At 26.0% G+C, this 20,933-nt stretch overlaps 1 protein-coding gene across 4 annotated transcripts; it reads left to right on the top strand.

Annotated features, from left to right (window-relative positions):
* Positions 1-1,045: 1,045 nt before the first annotated feature.
* Positions 1,046-20,878, top strand: LOC111630596. 4 transcript variants are annotated; one of them, XM_023374713.1, is made up of 6 exons: positions 1,046-1,220; positions 2,663-2,842; positions 5,309-5,450; positions 8,750-9,025; positions 19,965-20,059; positions 20,254-20,874. In XM_023374713.1, the coding sequence occupies exons 3-6, from the start codon at positions 5,327-5,329 to the stop codon at positions 20,674-20,676; spliced, it is 918 nt and encodes a 305-aa protein (XP_023230481.1). In that variant the 5' UTR covers positions 1,046-1,220; positions 2,663-2,842; positions 5,309-5,326; the 3' UTR covers positions 20,677-20,874. The 4 variants fall into 4 exon arrangements, with proteins under 4 accessions (XP_023230481.1, XP_023230482.1, XP_023230483.1 ...); XM_023374715.1 differs by lacking the exons at positions 1,046-1,220; positions 2,663-2,842 and adding an exon at positions 2,945-3,195 and having other exon boundaries at positions 8,750-8,803; positions 8,930-9,025; positions 20,254-20,878; XM_023374714.1 differs by lacking the exon at positions 2,663-2,842 and having other exon boundaries at positions 20,254-20,875.
* Positions 20,879-20,933: the final 55 nt, after the last annotated feature.

A 20,933-nucleotide genomic window follows, 5' to 3' on the forward strand; every position in this document is an offset into this window, starting at 1 on the left:
TTTATATGTTTTTAATTGTTATAAAATAGAAAATTATTTAATTTTTGATGGTAAAGATGAGTTTCTTAAAAAAAAAAAAAGCCTCTAAATGCTAACAACTAATAAAATTTTCATTAAGTCCGAACTCCGCGAGATATCACACGTATTCTAAAACATTTAATTGCAATAATTTTTAGTTCTACACTTCTCACTAATTCATATATTATTACGATTTACGTGTACGACCAAATTTACGTAGACTACCACAAATAAACACTGTTGAAGTTATTGATGAGTTTGTACGTAATGATTTTCACTATGTTGTCACGTTACTGAAGTATTGTATATATTTCAGGTCATTTTTATTTTGACATGTCGAGAAGAGTGTAAACATCTACAAATAATTTGCATCCCCCACAGATAAATTCGTGTATCGTGAAATTTGTGTGAAATTTATCTCTAAAGCCAACAAAATAGGATTCCGTAAAAATAATAAATCGAAAAAAAATATTTGAAATCATTCAACAACTGCAGAGGAATTTAGTATGAACCAAAGAAAATTTATTAAAACCAAATTATGCACACTAATATTAAATGATATATATATATAATTTATTTATTTATTCTTTCTAATATTAAAAACTGCAAAAAATAAGTTTATTAATTCTGAAGAGATTTTATTTTTATTGTAATAAATTAAATACAGTAATTTCATTTGTATTTTTCTTTATCGATAAGAGATGGAGCCACTTTCTTGCATATTCAAGCTGTTGTTTAGCTATTTATTTTATTTTTTCAGCTGCGTATACTTCTTTAGCACTTCACAAATTATACTACTTTAAAATTAATACTTATAAAGTCATATTTATTGGTTCTTAACGTATGTACAGTGCTTACAGAATTTAATATGTTGTTCATATAATTAAAGATCAATTCAAAATGTAAAAGTAGATCTATTAATTGTAAATAAAATTAATAAATTGTATTTAAAAAAAGAAGCAAAATAAACGAATAATTTTTATTTATTTATAATAGAATTATTCATATCATTTATTGTTTGCTTTTTCGATAACAGATGGAGCCTCTTTGTCACCTATTCTTGTTACATATTTAAAAATCCTTTTTCTTTCTTAATTGTTTATGTATTTAGTATTTTATAAATTTAATGACATGATAAAATAAATATTTGTGTTAAAAGAAGGGAAGTAGGAAAATGTAAAAGAGTGATCATTTACATTTAGGTCAGTATGAATATTATTATACTTATCTCGATTTAATTACATAAATTTTCCTGATTTGTTACTAAATACTATTATAATATTAAAATAAAAATGTATAATAATAAATTAAAGTAAAAAGCATGATTAACCAACCAGAAATATATTTTAATTAATAATAATTCATGTAATTTTGATTCATAAATGTTAAATAGAACGTTTCCATCTTTTATTTATTTCTTTATAATTTTTTTAAATAAACAAATAATAACTTAAAAATTAATTATTTTTAAAGTATTAAAAATGTAATATTAATAAATTAAACATATTTATATCGTTTTTAATAATTATATCTAAACTTTTTGAATTGCAAATGAAATTTTCTATTTTAATTTAAAGATATTTAGTATCTTAAATTAATTATCGATTCGATAAATGTTTGTAAAGCAGATGGCAAACGACAATAAAATTAATAAATAAAAGAAATATTAAGTGACGTGTCACCTTGACATTCATCTTTACCTTGCTAGACACGCCTACGTCACAAAGGTCGTGACCTTTTTTTTTAAATTGGTCTTTCTGGATAAAATAATATTCAAATTACTTAATGTCATATATTATATGTTTGTTAGTATAAATTTTAAATGTTTTAAATAAATTTTTTACATTAAAACTTTAAACAGTTTACTACTTTTATGGAAAAAAATTGTTTTTAATTCACAAATTTTAATTAAAATATGAATTTAGTTAATGTTTTTAATTTTCGCAGTTAAATAAGTATTTTATAAGAAAAAAATTCAATAAAACTCTCCAAATTCTTCATATTATATACAAATTAATATAAATTTTTTGATGTTTGCAATTCAAAAAATGTTTTGTTTTTTACGTTAAAAAATTATTTTATAACCTATAAAATCTTTTAAAACGTCTCACATTTTAATTAAAACGTAAATTTAATTATATAAATTTTAGATTAATTATTTTATATATCTTCAATTCAAAGATAACCTCTTTAATGATTAAAATTTCTTATTTATATATAAATATAGTTATTATAAATTATTATATGTGCTTATTACTGGTTAAAATCGTGGTAATTTCAAGATATTTTTAGCTATTTTTTTAATTTATTTTATTTTCTGGGTCTTCCCTATGCCAACGAACTGGATATGGATAAAAGTCAAGAATATTTTGCCCTTATTAAAAACCTTAACTTCCAAATTAGGCAAGTTATCCCCAAGATATATTCATCCCACATAAAAGTATAACATTAGTTGTTATGACGAATACTGATTAATAACGACCTACATTCTTTGAACTAGTTTTACGTCCAATGGGGCATTTTAAATTTTCGAAATCATTTTTAAATCGATTAATTAATCCAAAAATCAATAAAATACGTCATTAGTATTGCTAATTGTAATTTAATTACTATTAAAAAATATATATATGTATTTAATTTTAAGCGAATTTTTCGGACATTTTATGACATAAATCGGCATAACCGGTTCGGGGCACGTGACCGAGTCAACATCGGCGGGAAGTCACCATGGTAACAGGAAGAGCAACAATGGATGGTCAGTAAATCGAACAACGGTTACGATGAATATACTGAATTTAATAATAACTTACCATTTATTTGAAAGGTAAATCTTTGAATATTTTATATATTTTTTTCTCGTTTGAATTTATCGAAAAAAATAGAAGTAATTTTTTTTAAATTACGTAAAAATAATCATTTTCTATAATGCACTAGAGGGCGTGGTTATTGGACAACGTGGATGCATGCTTATTGTTTATTTGAATTCAGTTATGTGTTAGATGACACGAGGTAGATATTGGATTTAATTATTGAGATGTGGAAGGTATACAAATTGGTAATAGATTATATTGTCAAGGTGTGACGTGTAAGTGGACAAACGTCTTCTATATCGAAGGGCATAAGAAGCAGATGGTGTTTAATGGACCAGATGGTTTTATGAATCGACGTCTGTTTTAGGTGATTGAACTGATTATTTTAAAGGCAACGACCTTAGTTTTCAAATCTGATTCTTTCCTGTTTTATGTATGTATGTGTCTGTGTCAAAATCATATAAAATGCTGCTCATAACCGTTGTTACGCTACGTTTTATAACAGTAAACACCTTACAACAACGTTCTCAAGGCTCAGAAAAATACTCAGATCGCTTTTCTTTAATGTATAAATGCAATAATTAAGTAATATAAGTTTATCAAATCGGTTGATGATGATAATGTAAACAGAAGCTGTTTACTTTTAATTTTTTTAGAATTTAAAATTTATTTTATTATTATTATATAATTGGATTTTCATATTTTAAACTAAACCATCTTCCTTTCTTTTTAAGTATCTAATACAAAAAACAAAAATTTATTAGCATAACTTGTAAATCATAAAAAATTATGATTTACAAGTTATGCTGTTTGGAAATACTTCATTTCTATCTTGTAATAAAATTTAATTTAAAAATGTATTTATATGATAAAAATGTATATTGTATTTTGAATATTTAATAATCTAAATTGTATTTTTTTTATTTAGTTATCTTCCTGATTTTATCAATAAATATATTTTTTTCTTGTATTTTGGAAAAGTAGGTCAAGTACTTCTGTGCCATTTAAATTGAATTTCATTTCATTATCATCTTAAATGAAAAAAAAAAATCTATAAATATTTTTAGATTCAGAATAGAATTGCATTTAATATATTTTTTCCTTTCTTCTTTTTTAAATATAATTAATTAATAAATTTTCTATATCACTATTTTCATCTAATAATAATAATAAGTTAACTAACAACAATTAAAAATTGTAGTTATAATTATAAAAATAGTATGATTTAAACATTTGATATTGCTTTCATAAAGGGAAAGATCTGTTATAGGGTTAATACAAAATAATTTAGTAAACAAATAATATCTATTGGCAGTAGAAAAATTTATAAAAGTTACAAAAATAAATAACAATTACATTTTTATCAAATCTTATCCTAGGCAAAAAGAAAGGGGGAAGGAATCTAATTACCAAACCTAAAAATTATTAGTTTAGAACCTCACTGGTTATTCAAATCTTTTCATTGCTTCAGCTAAGAAAATAAATATTTTTATTACATATTTTATATTTTTTGTAGCTAAATATTCAAACATGTTTTTCTAAAAAAAATCCTTCCATAAAAAATAAGATCCTTAGTTAATCTTAATTCTTGATATTATTTATATTCAGACAATATATGGAATATAGATATATGAACATTGCAAAATTTACATCTGCCTATCAACAGTATAATTTTATCATTTGTATTAAAATAATAGATATGAAGTCTGTTACATAAAAGATTTTTTTTATTTGAAGAGAAGTTTTAGTACACATGTAATTGGTTATTACTTGAATATTTTAATAAATAGTTGTACCAATGATGGTATTTAGAGTACAGTAAAGCTTTCTCATCTAGTAATAAGTTATTGACTCAGCAATTGATGACTTTGATAGTAACATAAGACTATACGTTTTATCCTCTGAATCAGACCAGAAAAATGCTGGATTAGAATTGCATTTAATATTTAATAAATTTGTATTTAAAAAATATTAAAAATTTCATGTTATCAAACTTAATAAAATTTTATTTAGATATTAAAATTGCATTATTGCAGCTTTCTTAGATTTAGATAAATTAATATTTGCTTCTTTTAGATAATTACTTTGATTGCAAGAAAATATCTTAAATTAAAGTTTAGTTTTCAATAAAATTAATTTTAATTTTAAATTAATAAAAATTGCATTTACCAATATTCTTTATTGTTGTTTCATTTTGGAATTGAATTTTTACTTAATATGTTTTCTCTTTTCCATTCTGTTTCTATGGAAACAAACTAGTATGTTTATTACAGTCATGTATCGATGTTGCATGCAGTTGTATCTAACAATTATTGAAAAAATTAATTATTTTATCTACTAACTAATGGTATTAATGCATAATTTTGATTAAATTAATAATAATAAAGGTTTTAAAATGAGAATTAAATTTATATCTTTGAATTATTGAATTGTTAAAGAAGCAATTAACAAATTATTAAAGAAATATATTTTAATTTCAGATTTTAAAAAATGTCGGAATGTGGGGAAGTCTGGCAATATTTCCAGTCTGTGCAATCTTGCTATGTCTTTTAAGTCTCTTACTTCAAATAATTATATTACCTTCTTCTCATTGGGGAGAATATTCAGCTAGAAAAGATCGAGGTAAGAAATTTCTATCATGATTCTAATACTTAGTAAGAATATATCAAATTTTAGTCAGTAAGGTAAGTATATAATAACATATTTGTAATGAGAAAAATGATGTACTGTACTAATTTCATTAATTTGTTACTATAAACAGTGCTATCAGCCTTATGCTGTAGCATAAGACTGATAGCACTGTTTCTATGCTGAAATTATGATGATTGTGAGTCTCTTTTGAAATTAAATTATTGTCTTTGTTCTCCAGTATAAAACTGTTTGTCTTATGAAAATAAATTTGAGTATATGTATGATCTAAAATTTGATTTGTTGTTGCGGACTTTCAACTTTAGGAAATTATTCTCAAGTTACACACTTGTTAAGGAAATTCCTCAGGTGTAAATCTGATTCAAAGTACTTCTGTCAGAAAAAAGTTTCTTACAAATTCCATTGCTTTTAGGCTTTATCATCATTAATAGTCAATAAATGAACTTGTTTACTGCTGTTGACTTCTGAATATCTAATCTTATCAGGTTTTGGTATTTAAAGGTAACAGAAGACTTAAGAGCCACCACAAACTAGCGCTTTGTGAGAGCAAAACACTAGCTCACCTGATGACATCAAAAGCCTCATTCCTTTCTTTACAGCCGCATGGTTTTCCCTTTGCTAGTACAGTGATATGAGCATATGCTCACTGTTGATAGAATTCAACAACGAGCATATGCTTGTATCATTGCGCTAGCAAAGGTAAAACTGTACAGCTGCGAAGAAAGTACAGGGCCTTTGATGTTATTGGGTGTGCTAGCATTAGTTTTCGGCAGCTCTAAGTGCATATTCAAAGTCATACTCTGCATAAATATATTGGATGTTAGTCTCTTATGCACTTACACTTACATGCAGTCAAATGCCTGAATATGCAACATAAGCATATTCAAGCATCTGCTATTTGATACCAAAACTTCAGTAATATTGAAAGCAGTTAAGACTAGGACCCCTTACAATGGCCAAAAATAGTTCAAAAGCTTTAAAATATTTTAAATTTTCCTTCTAAAGAAAACAATTTGAATTAGATTCTTAATTGGCAGATAAATACTGCAGTTTTTTACAGTTATCTTACAATTATGGTAAAAGTACAAATAAGCAACCTACATTTATTTTATGAATTTATATAATATCTATCAATTTGATAATTATTCAGTTATATTTAAATAAAATTATCATCAAAATTGATAAAACAGTAAAACCTTGATTTAATGTTCAAAATTTTGGATTCATGTCATATGTGAAAATTAACACCCTGTTAATTTTAAAATGCTTTTTTATATGTAATTAAATTAACAGGTTATTATATTTTTCAAATCTAAGAGTCACTGCTCATAAAGTGTATTTTCCAAAAAATATTTATTTTTGTATTTTGATTTAGATTGTACACTTGTTTATTACAGTCTCAGAAATACAGTGAGTACATAAGCAATATATTTTTTAATATATGCATTTGGAAAACCTACTTTATTAAACAATGGACTTTTGGCTTTAGCAGAAACCTCTTGCCTAAATTACTCCCATTAAATTAAAGTTTTGCTGTATTGTACAACCATGTTTTACATGAATACATTAGGATATTTAAACAGATTATAATTTAAAAAGTATAGAATATGTGCTCATGATTTAGAATAGTTTGAATTTGTCATTAACAAATTTTTATATTAATTAAATAGTGATATTCTACTTTCCATTACCATATGTAGAAAGAAAAATCAGAAAAAGTACAATTTAGATTTTTCTTCAATACGAAATAGAAAGTTTAAAAATTATAGAACTAACAGAGAAATTTATAACCAAAAAATAATAATAAATTCTAATTATTACATATAAGCAATTTGTTTCATTCAGACAATATATGGAATATAGATATATGAACATTGCAAAATTTACATCTGCCTATCAACAGTATAATTTTATCATTTGTATTAAAATAATAGATATGAAGTCTGTTACATAAAAGATTTTTTTTATTTGAAGAGAAGTTTTAGTACACATGTAATTGGTTATTACTTGAATATTTTAATAAATAGTTGTACCAATGATGGTATTTAGAGTACAGTAAAGCTTTCTCATCTAGTAATAAGTTATTGACTCAGCAATTGATGACTTTGATAGTAACATAAGACTATACGTTTTATCCTCTGAATCAGACCAGAAAAATGCTGGATTAGAATTGCATTTAATATTTAATAAATTTGTATTTAAAAAATATTAAAAATTTCATGTTATCAAACTTAATAAAATTTTATTTAGATATTAAAATNGAGCATATTGATAGGAACAAAAAAGTCAAAGGAACCGTGCCTCATGGAAAATGGTAAAGAACGCCCACTAGGGGGCATCCCGGGCTACTAGTATTAAATGAAAGAGAATTAGAAATTGTTATTGAAAATATTAAACATATAAATTATTTATACAAATTAGACAAATGGTTACACAGTAAGATATTCATTTAGCACTATGAGAAGTGTGAGTTTGAATAGTTAGTTTTGATTCACTGGCAGAGTAATATGAATATATTAAGTGCTTGTATGATACAGATTCATTCATTGAACAAATTCATATCTCTTGATATTCTCAATATGATGATGATACATGTGTAACTTAAGACAGTACTCTGAATTTTTTTTTTATTTTTAAACGGAAAATTCAATCCAAGCATTGTTCTCCATCCTTTACTTATAGTAATTGATCTCATCACCCACTTTAGATAGAGAAAATTGAATCAAATTAACCCATGAGATATCCCAGTAACCATTATATCCCAGTAACAACAAATTGTAATTAAAACTAATGTTTTTGACCATAATCATGGTCTTCCTCAGGCTTTTGACTAGTACATTTCAAATATGGAATGCATCGAACAATATGTTTAAATTATTTTAAAATTTCAAACATTTAAAAGCCAGAAGATAATTTTTAGTCATATGTGCTGCAATATAATCAAATTTGAATCAAATTATAAAGCTCATAGTAGCATGGTATCTTTCATTAACAAATTCAATTCAGTCAGTAAATTTACAATATTTCTTAATAATAGACATAATTATAAATTGTAAATAAATTTATTATTTTATTTTTAATTTTATACAATTAATTATATTCTTTTAATGCCAGATTGTCTTCTAATAAATAAGTTATATACTTTTTCAATATTATTAAATACAATCTAGAATTACAAAATTTTTTAGTAGTTGTGAAATATGAAATATAATTTATTGAATAAAATTTATTAATAATCTACACTAATTTATTTTTTTTAAATTTAATTTCAGGAAATCAAGAAGAAGTTGGTCATTATGGTCTCTGGAATCTCTGTTTTCGAAAAGGTCAGCACATAATCATAGATTGTGATCAATTAGACACATTCTTTCGAAGACCTCCACACATTGAAGCGGCTGGATACATAGCAATTATACACATATTATTACTGCTGACATTTCTTCCTTTTGCAGTCATTCGTATAATTCAAATTATCAAGAAAACTTCAAAGTTTGTCATTCGTCCAAATCGCCTATGCATTATTAAAGTAACGCTATCTTTTATAATAGGTAAGTATTTATAAAATATCAAAAAATCTACATTTTAGGAAAAATATAATAATAGATATAATTTTTTTAAACCTCTTACATGCTCATCTTCATAAACTTTAAAATGAAAATCATTAAAGCATCCAAAAATAAATGTGATAAATATAATTTTTTCTTAAAAGCAGTTTATAAATTCTATTTTTATTAGAAAAGAAAACAATTTTTAGGATTTATGGAAATTAGTAAAGGATTTTCAAGCTTTATGTCCACCATTATTAACTAGAAAAAATAAAGAAAAGATGTAGAATGTATTATCTATCTTGGTCTCTATTTTCCTTTTTGACTTCTAATGGGATATGTTAAGGCTAGAAAATAATTGAGTTTGTTAAAAGTTTTCACTTCAATTTGAATTGTATTTATGCTCGTGAAACAAATGTGATTATCAAATTAAATTATTTTCAAAAACAAAATATTTTAAATTTATCATAAACATAATCAATATTAAATATTTCAAGTAAAATTTTTATTGAGAATGAATTACAGTTAAAAAAGAAACAAGACAACACATTAATTAATTAATGCTTCTAATCTTTTAAATATTTTAATCGATTATGATTATAATCTATTAATAAGATTTATTATACTGATTTAACTTGTCGATTTTATCTGCAAGTTAAATCATTATAGTAAATCTTATTAATAGTTTATAGTTCCAATAGACTAAAATTAATAAAATAAAAAAAGACAATATATTACTTATGTCAGAATTTTTAGTTTTAGAAAAATAAACCATTTTTGGATTATAAAAAATTCATCTTTATGCAGTTTTGTACATTGTATCCTGAAGATAAATATAGTATGCAGATTCATCTAAAAAAGGATCCTTTTAATATGAAATTTTAGAAAATTAAAACTAATGATGCCTTGTTTTTCTTACTTCTAAATAATTAAAAATCATATAAAGATTCTAAAATGATTTACATAAAGTAATTTCTAATTTTTACTGTAATAGGTTTGTATTTATATCAGTTAAACTTCTCTACATTTTCTTACAATGAAGTTATCTTTGGAGAAACATGATTGGAACATAACTTTAACAAATTGATGATATCAGATTTAGGAAAATAATTTTGTTTATATTAATATACTTTTAAAGAAATTTATTATTATATTGATTAAAATAAATTTGTTATGCTTACTGAAAGTACAGATGACCTACAATTTAGCAGATTTATAGGGAAGCATGTCCTTAATTGTCAATTATCTGTAATTTTTGAGCAATGTAAATAATAATAAGTACAAAAGTCATTAGAAAAACCAATAAATTATATAATATAACCAATATAAATAATTATTTTGTGTACATGACTCAAAACATAATGGATGTTAAAATAACCTAACCAAGACTGAAATAATGCTTGTCAAAAGCTAATAATGTGTTTTGGTATCATTAATTGTTGGTCCATTTGTTTCTGAAATCTTTTAGATTGGAATCTGTTGACTTGAGAACTATATCATAATACAAATTTTTAAAAAAATTGTAAAACTATTTTCATTAGCTTGTTAAAAGGTGATGCATTTTTTTTTTTATTGCTGTTTTACCGAAATATAAATGTATCTTAATCTTCTGATGGGCAGGTCTTTGCTGTGACTATAAGAAATTTAGAAATGTTTTCTCTTGCCAAGTGAACTTTTATAATCATGCTTTTGCTTAAACACAAAAATATATCTTATATCTATTATGTATCACCTACAATAATTTAATGTACATTATGATTGATTAATTGTACATGCATAATTTTGCATTCACAAATTTCATTTATATTTAATTCAACAGAGTAACATTTTCAAATGTTCTTTGCCTTAAAGGGATTCTTAATTAATACTTTAAAATGTTAGGTTATCAAAGGGTTAAAAAACAATAGTTAATTAAGTTCATTTTATTAATGCTGATTTGCTAATGATTACTTTACATGTTAGTAAAGCCATTGTTTTATGATATAATTTGGGAATTTTTAAATTGTAACAACATATAGCAGCAATATTATAATTATATACTGTACATAGTCATTTATAATATGAGATAATTTATATAATTTATAATATTTTTCAAATATATAATTACTTCTTCAGATTATTTTATATTTTGTTTTTGATTTTGAATAAATTTCATTAATTAAAAGTAATTTAAGTATATAAATAATATTTAGAATAATTTATAAACTTACTTCAAGATTAATTTATGTCATTGATATCTTTAGTGGATTGCAAATTATTACAAAATAATGAATAAGTATTCATGAAGCAATGAAAAAATTATATACTATAAAAATTCTACTGAAATATTTTTCAATTTTAAATCATAATATAAATATACAGAAGCATTTTTTTTTTTTTCAATTTAGTATGGAATTTAACTTTTCATTATAGGAAAATATCTTAATCTTTATTTGTATTTTGTCTCTAAATCAAAATTCTGTAATCTTCAATCATAAAATTTAATCACATTCAAATCTAAAACTTAGCATATCATAAATATTTATAAATCTTCCTTAATGAATTCATGTTTTACTCAATTAAACAACTAATATTGTGTTAAATATATTTTTTTCCTTCTCTTTATATTAATAACTATTTAAGAAGTTTGTAAAGACTGCTTTCAGCAACAAAATTTATTTACCTAATATTTTTTTAAATGCTGTTTCTTCACCTATCGTTGAAGATAGGTGAAACAGCATAATGTTTTCAGGCAGTATATGTTGAAATACATTGCCTGAAAACGTTAGGTAAATAAATCTCTGTTTTTTTTTAAAAAGAATTTTTATGGAATTTCTTAAATGTTTTAAATTTTTTCACAGTTAATGAATAAATTCATTAAAATCTCACCAAATTCAAAATATACATTTATATTATATTGTTTTTAATTTTCAGTGTAGTGAAATCTTAATTTATTTATTTATATTGTAAATAAAAATGATGCTAGTAATGCATTGTTAAGTGTCAGCCATTCCATTTATTAACATTTATACTAAATGATCTTCCATGCTTAGAAATATATTCACTTACTTATATTTTATTTTTATAAACTTGTGCTACTAGTATTTTTATAACTAGCATTAAATACAAGTGTATGAAAGTACTAGTAGCACAGTTTTCCTATATTTAACAAAAACTATGTTCTACTAGTACCCCTTTTTCATAACTATATGAATTGAAAGTATACTAGTAGCAGCACACTGTTTTCATACAGATTTTTGTTCTTTGTGTATGGATAAAATGTAGCAGTTTACTTTTATTCTAAATGAAAAAATCTTTTCTGTGTTTGAATGTTGATTACAAATGACAAAAAAACTGCTTTTATATTCTAAAACGTGGAATTCATTTTTTTCTGGTCATTATCTAAAACAAAAGCAAAATTTCAACAAAAAATGTGGGAAGGGAAACTTAAAAACTTGATAACAAATTTACAATAGCCTAGTTATTTTTGTTGTTAAGTTTTTGCAAATTTGTCAAGTTAGTTTTTACATCAGCAATTTTAGTCTTTTTCTTTTAAATTAAAAAATTACACTATGTTAAAATGTACAGGTTGTCTGCATTATAAATTAAAAAGAAGAAAATTTTTAGCAAATCAGTAAATGGTTTGTTAATTATCTTATTTTTAGTAGTCAAAAGTATGTTAACTTTCATTTGAACTTGTGTTTCATAACAAATTTTATAGGGCAAACACAATTTAGTGATATTTTCCCAACATAAATTAATTGAGATGAAGTTTTTTGTAAATGTAACAAAAACAGATTTCTCTGCTTTATCATCAGCTCCTTTTCAGTTGATACCTACTACAATTTATTTTCAATGTATCTATAGTTCATTACAGTAATACCCCAAACTTACGTGATAGGTGGGACCGAGCAATAACTGTGTAAGTCGAATTCGCATGAGTCGGGGTATAAATACGCAATTTGTGTAAAATCCAAATTGGATGTATGTAAGTTAATAAATGTTCTGGTTAATCTTATCTCATCTTTTGATTCGTTTATGGTTACAAGAAATCATCACATAGAGTCTCTCAAGTCTCTGTAGTTATAACAAACAGAATAAATTGTAGCTATGTGTTGATTCCATGCGACACGTCCGAACATGTAAGCTGAACAATAGTATGGGGGGAGTGAGTAATTAAGAGTTGCATGGTGCTCTAACAAAAGACGAATCAATGAGATTTGAAAATCGTGTAACTCCGCGTTCATGTAAGTTGAGATATTACTGTACTGTAAAAGTCCAAAAAATAGATGCAATTTATAATTAATTTTCATAGATATTTTTTTTAAATCTATAAAGTGTTATCAGCTGAAACAGTGGGTAGTTTTGCAAAATTTTATCTTCTCTTAGTAAACGTATGAATTAATTTGAAATTCACAAAAACTAAAACAATATAGTCTCTTAATTTGCACCAATAAATACTCATAAATGGATCTCGTAAATATTAAACTGAGAATTTTTGTATCCATGAATTACAAAATGTACAATCTTTTGCGTTGCAAACAACATTGTTATCACTAAATCACATGACCCTCAAGCTTTTGAACTAAAACTTGACATAGACCTCATTACTACAGTACATGTAATTCTTATTGTTTGAGGTACTTCAATTAAGAACCAATTTCAGAAGTAAACAAATGGCACTAAATTGAGGTTTGACTGTATTTAAATTGATGATTAGTGGGATATAGAAAATAAATACTGAATGAATATTCAAATAAAAATTTGTCAGATATTTTTTTTGATATAATATTATTTACATTAGTTTGTGTGTCATTTATTTTTAATTATCTGTAATAACGTATAATATCTAGATGTAATACAAATGCTGTAACAAAGAAGTGATATACAAGTATTTTGTTTCTTTTATAAAAATACATAATTAGGATTGTGAACATTTCATAAGGGAAAAGTGGTATAGTTTTAAAGAAATTTATAACATTTTGTATGTTATCAAATAATTTACTTCAAACTAAATTTTCTTCCATAAGCTGAAATTTTCATATATATATATATTAGTGATGTGCCGGATCATTAAAAATGTATATCCGCTGATACGGATACAGATCATTAGTGTCTAGATCCGCGGATATGGATACGGATCTCAACTTTCATACTCAGTCGGTGCCGGTGCGTATGACCTTGGACTGATAGTTGATGGTTTGCATTAGTAACGCGACGTGTTTTGACTTGCACTGCGCATGTTTTTGTTTATAGTTTAGTGTGACACGGAATAGCATAGATTATGTTTGTATTTTTGGAGAGTGTTGAGTTAAATTAAAATAAAAACAATGTTGACAAAAAAGTTTAGTAGTGCAATATACAGTCGACCCCCTATAATTATGGTTCCTATAAAACTACGAAAAAATATACGTATTTTGGAAATGTTGAGTCGGATTAGTGTAGAATCGATTAATTTTAAGGAAGAAAACCTTTCAATCAGCCGTAGTCCGTAAACTTGACACGTGTCGGGCTGTGATTGGAACGACTTGTAAGAAATCGGATTCCTAATAAATTGGAACGTATCTATATCTTATAGGGGGGTCGACTGTAGAAATATTTTACGATAGTAAATGAATTTTGCATGATAAAATTTTTGCAATGTGAATGTGCCAAATATGTGATTTTAAGAAATAAAAAGTGATTTGAATTGAACTTATTAGTATTTTATTGGTACCTATCTTTAAAATTTCATATAAGTAATGAAATTCATTAAGATAAAAGATCCGTTAAAGATCCGCTAAAAAGTAACGGATACGAATACGGATTTTTTTCCCCCCTCGGATATTCGGCACATCACTAATATATATATAAAACACCTTTTTATAAGTTTTCAGCACTTTCTTTATAGTTCTAATGAATGTTTTCAGCTTGATATATAGGTCTTCTTCAGGTTAGAAGCCATTCCAATTAAAAGGAGAAAAATAGCTTTTTAACCTGAAGAAGGCCTGTAAATCAAGTCAAAAACATTTGTAAGAACTATAAAGAAATGCTGGAAATGTATGAAAAGATGTGATTTTATATATAATAATTTACTTTATTTAACTTTTATGTCACATATAAATCTTGATATTTATGAAACACACTACCTATCTCAGGGGTGGCCAACAGTTTTTGCCCCCAGGCTGAATTGGAAAGAAAACTTTTTCCATGGGCCAAACCAGAGGCTGCCCTAGGAAGATTTTGAGGTGGTGCAAGATCTTATTGTGATGTCAGCCCATAGAGACTAAATTGTAGATAGAGATTGCACATACATTTTTCACATTATCATGCTTTATCAACATTTGTAATGGGAGGGTTAACTCTAAACACACAGTGAATTGTTGACCTTTTACACTACTATGCATACGTAGCTAGAACTATTTCTAAGATTATCAGCACAAAACCTTTCTCACTAATTTCTAGCCTTATTAACTGGAGTACAAACGTTTTCGGCCTTCTTAATAGGCCTTCCTCGGGTACACTGTGGAGCGTCGGTTAGAAGTTTGTACTCCAGTTAATAAGGCTAGAAATTAGTGAGAAAGGTTTTGTGCTGATAATCGTTGACCTTTTATTTTATTTTTTAAGACATCAGAATTTTTCATTGAGCTATTCAGACTTGAGTAGCTAATATTGAAAGATTAATTGTGGGACACACAAATTCATTAAACGGGCCGGATCTGGACCGCAGGCCGTCGTGGCCATGCCTGACCTATCTAATCATATAACTGAGAGATATTTCTCATAAAAATTTACATAATCTGGCATTATAGTTTCTATAAGATATATATGTGGCAGTTTAATTCAGGTGGCAAAAAAATTTTTAGTGTTTTTTTCAGTCATCATCTGACCATTTTATCTATCAAAGATTATGACTATTTTCAATTTACAGAATGTCCTTTAAGCTGTACAATGTTACACTAGGACCAAAAATATTTCTGAAAATAAGATTGTTTGCTGCCTATATTAAAGTGTCAGACTATTCTTATAATCCACCATCACTTAGCAATGTAATGACAAGTGATGTAATAATTGCTGTTAATCAATATGCTGCTCAGTATCAAGATTGGGCCATGTTTTAAGTCATCTATAGAACCACTGATGTGTTTATAAAGACAAATTTTTTGTCTATTCCAACATGATAAAAAAAGTATTATTATTATTATTATCATCATCATTATTAACATGGATTGTATGATATTATTATAAATAGAATGAAAGATTCCTAAATATTTTTTATATTTCAAATAGAAAAACATGTGCCATTGAGATAAATATAATTTTTCTTTTTTTTTTCTTTTTGAGTCAAAATAGCAATGGTGAATGATGTCAAGCCTGAAACATCTTGAAGTTTTGATTAAGAAATTAAAATTAAGCAAAATAATCACATTTGATTATCTAAACAACAGCACAGTGGCATGCCATCCATAGAAGCTGTGGAAGCACTGCTTCCCTTCTATTTTCTAAAATATAAATGCATATTGTGCAATTATTTTCTTATTTTAATGTACTTTGAATTACCATATTTACTCGCATATAAGAGAGGTTTTTATTCATTTATCACAGTTTCAAATTCCTAGGTCATCCTATACATGCAAGAAAATGATTATTTGCATTTTTGCAAAAAATTTTTGTGAACCATGTATTCACATTTTTTACCAGATGATCACCCTCTTGTATTTAAGAACATAAGTATTTTATCTGGATCATTTGAATCATTCTTGTGTATTGTCAGAAGTAAAGATGAATAGCAATAGGAAAAGCAAAGCTTTTGAATTAAATTCCAGATTGAAATTCCAAAATCATATGGGAGCACGATATAAGTTTTAATTCATTCCCACATGAAAACAGATGGTTATTTGGAAATCGGAATTCAGAGAAACTCATAAATGTAATCAATGGAGAGTGGATTCGACAGTTAAGAATTGGGCTAAAAAAAGGTTCCCCATTGTCCAGCTTTACATGAACAAATTATGTTGTCAATTTTACAAGATTTTTCTTTAAGGTTTAAAATGCCAGTAATTTTTGCAGGACAATGTGTGCATTTTTAGTATTAATAAATCTAATTTTCTTTATTTTGATCTTTAAAGTCATACCTTGTCCTATGTGTGAGGTCATTTTATATGCAAGTAAATATGGTACTTAAAATTAATATTTTATTATAACTGCATTATATACCTTATTACAAATTTCTATACTACATGTGAAAAAAATGATAAGATTGCTATTGTATAATAGAATATAAATTTATATATGCATATTTCCAATGGAAGCACGTATTGTTGAATAGGGTACAGCTTCCACAGCAAGAATATTTGAACTGTGTAAAGCAGCCAGATTATACACATTTGCACATGTGCTTTACAGAGCACCAACCTCACACAGTTTAGTTCGTGGATGCTACACACCAAACCAAAATATTGTATAATGCTTCCAATAATTCTATCCAGGGCTGGCACAGCTTCCCTACCATCAAATGTCACTGCATGCCACTGCAACAGCATATAAGTTTTTGTCTAGTAATTTTTATATGATAGCATTTATGCAAAAAATAACAAGAAATATTACTCAAAAATAAATGTTTTCTTTAGAAGAGTTCTTAATTGAAATTTGAAAATGAGATTAAACAAATTTGTTTAATGCATAATATAGTTTGCTGTAGGAATTTGCATTAGAACAGTGGTTTCCAACTTGCATTTTGCAGAACCCTAGGGTTCCACCAAAAAAAATTTTGGGCTCTGCAATAAAATTAATTTTTGAGAATTAATAGCATAAAATTAATATAAAAAATTAATTAGATAATGTTTAAAAATTAATAATAATCAATAGCGGAAGGGGACCCATCACAAACTTTGTACAACTCACATTTGTGGAATATAAAATCTGTTGAGTCTAATGGTGAAAAAATTAAATTGTTTTTGATTCTTCCCTGAGTATTTGTTTCTTTGTATTCAAATACTAAAGTATTTGTTCTTGTTGGAGAAACTGTAGCCCAAAGGGAGCAATACTTGAATACTTTAGTCATTATTTAGCAATTTGCAAAAAATTCAAATGCATTTGATTATCCATAGTTGAGCTCCCACCACATCCGCTGATGAAATCATTGCTAAAAGCTAAAATTAATCCTTCATGTTAATTACCAATTTAAGTTAATAATAATTGCTTTTCCATTATTAATCTACTTTTTGTATGTTTAATAAATTATTTTTGATTTTTTGTTTTATTTTTAATCAGTTAAAATTGTTAGTATTTCAAAACTTTTCATTTAAATGAAAAGGATTCTGTAATTAGAATAAGCTGGAATTAAAATAAGCTTCATTAGAAGTGCACTTCTGACAAAACTCTGAGAAGTAAAATTGTACAGATTGCTATTATTATTATTTTAAAGAGTTAGAATGATTTAGGTAGTGTGATATTTCCTTACCTTTTCAAATGATGTGGATTTTTTCATCAGCTTTTTGCTTTCATGACTCTGCTGAGGGGATTCCTTTCCATTTCATTTGCAAGTATGCAGCAAGTTGTTCCTTTTTTTAGGCATAAATGGTATCTTCATTTTTCATTTAGAAGTCCATTATCTATTTTTTTAGAAAGATTATTGTTCTAAAATATTCCTTTACAGATGTCAAATTTTCTTTGAGCAAACTCCAAAGTCATATCCAATCTTTTATGAATTGAAAACTATGAGTATCCTAGGCAGTTTGCAGATAGCTAGAATGTGCTATTATTCATGCTATTATCTATTATTGGTTGGATTATTGGCTGCATAGCCATTGGCTATCCAACCAGGCAACACAGTCATCACTCTATATACATGTGTGATATACAAAGATATATTACAAATGCATTGGATCTAGCTATCTATTGTTTATATGTTAATAGTGTAAATATTTGACCTTAATTGTTTTGTAGCCTATTACAAATATTATTGATTTTCCAATATTATGCTTAATATAATTATTACAGAAAATTTATAGAAACTTGACTAAAAATTATAGAACATCTGTGTATTATTGTCATTAATGTATATAAAATATGAATGACTAACAGGAACAGGTAATGAAATAACAAAAAAATTTTTGAATTTCAAAGTTTTGATAAAGTATAAAATGCATTATTTTATACAATAGCATCTTCCAAATTGCATCACTTATACATGACAGTTATCTGCATTAAGTACATTCTAATGTAACTGAAACATGCTTAATGCAGAAAGTGGAATTTGAGATTTTCATATAACGACACTTATTGATCCAAAACTAAAGTTATTAAGATTTTTGTCGGGCGTGCGGAATGACATGTGTTAGCTATTTGATCAATAAACTTTGGTTACGACACACCGCACTATACATTACATTCAAAATTACATAATGCAATTATTTATTGTGAAGAAGGTCATATATTGATTTCTATCTACAATTTTGATTTTCATTTAAGAAAAAAAAAAAAAAATTAATTTTTCTCCTTCAGATTTACAAAACACTCAATTTAATTGCTTATCTCAGGCCGTTTAACATCAATTAATTATGTCTTTTTAGATAATAATTTATAACTACAAAAAAATAAGTCAAAAATGATATTTTTTAAAATTTAATAAAGTTTTGACCATTAAAAAATTACATTCTTTATAAATCTTTACCTACTTAATGAATAAATGGATTATTTTTAATTTATCAAAACGTGTACAGTACTTTTAGAAAATTGTTATATAAATTTATTTATAAAATAATGAAAGCAATTGAAATGCATAATAATAGCTTATGATGTTGGCCAAACAACATATAATTCATGTAGAAATGAATTTAGAATTACAGATGGCAACTCCACCCATCATTTGTCACTAAGCAACTATTGCCTTTGGTGTAGAGGTTCCAAAAAAACTCAAATACATAAATATCATATATTTGGTATCACTTTCAAGTGTTTTTTTTTTCTCTTTTTTTTTTAGTGATTTTTGCCATTTTAACTACTGTGTTAGCAAGCATTGGAGAGAATAGATTTGTAGATTATGTTGTGGATAAAGGTTGGGCATTTTGGGTTCAGGTAAGTTTTTAAATAATTTTAATAAAATTTTGATTGTAGATTTGTTAATGTATTTTACATGGTTTTTAATGTATGAAAATGCCTTAAAATTTTAGTTTGAAAAATCAAACTGCCTGAAATTACTGTAGAAATTAGGAAAAAAAAAGTTTTATTTTTAGTAGTATTTTTAGACAGTTTTCGTTGATATTTTTCAGATATTCATACTGGTGGTGGATATATTCCTAGGACTAGTATGCGCACTGGAAAACATACAATATTGGCAGCAACAAACATTCGAAGCAGCTACAAGAGATCCAGAAGGTGAATTCAGTGAAACCTACGGTAATCCAACATTCGAATCCCCACGTTCTGTTAGAAAATACGGTTCCGAACTGAGCATAGCGTATACAGATGCCAGCGGGCATCCCTACCCTCCCAGGGAAATATCCCCTAAACATCAGCAGAGGAGTGTCGGGAGGGGTGGACGTCTAAACGGTGCCAATTCTATCGATCGACAAATAACCGATGTTCGCACGAGAGAAGGTGGAGCGACTGTCATCACAATCGGAAACATGACCTACGAAAATCCCTCTTTCAAAGAAATTTCCCCTCATACTAGAAGGAAGTATCGCGTATGAACGTTGCCGCGATCGTATATGATGCACACCAGTTGTCTTAGTTTTTTTTTTAACCGTTAATTCTCTTCTTTCTCTTGAAATATTTCGGGATTAAAAAATAATGTAAAATTCGTCTATAAAAAATCGATTTTTTTGTAAATCTATTTGCCAAAGAAACAAAGACGTTTATATAGATTATATAAAAATCATTATATTAATAAATTTTTTTTGATATAATATTATTTACATTAGTTTGTGTGTCATTTATTTTTAATTAT

This window comes from Centruroides sculpturatus, unplaced genomic scaffold (genome assembly GCF_000671375.1).
Source record: "Centruroides sculpturatus isolate CEXI.00-Female unplaced genomic scaffold, Cexi_2.0 scaffold603, whole genome shotgun sequence".
NCBI classification, from domain to species: domain Eukaryota; kingdom Metazoa; phylum Arthropoda; class Arachnida; order Scorpiones; family Buthidae; genus Centruroides; species Centruroides sculpturatus.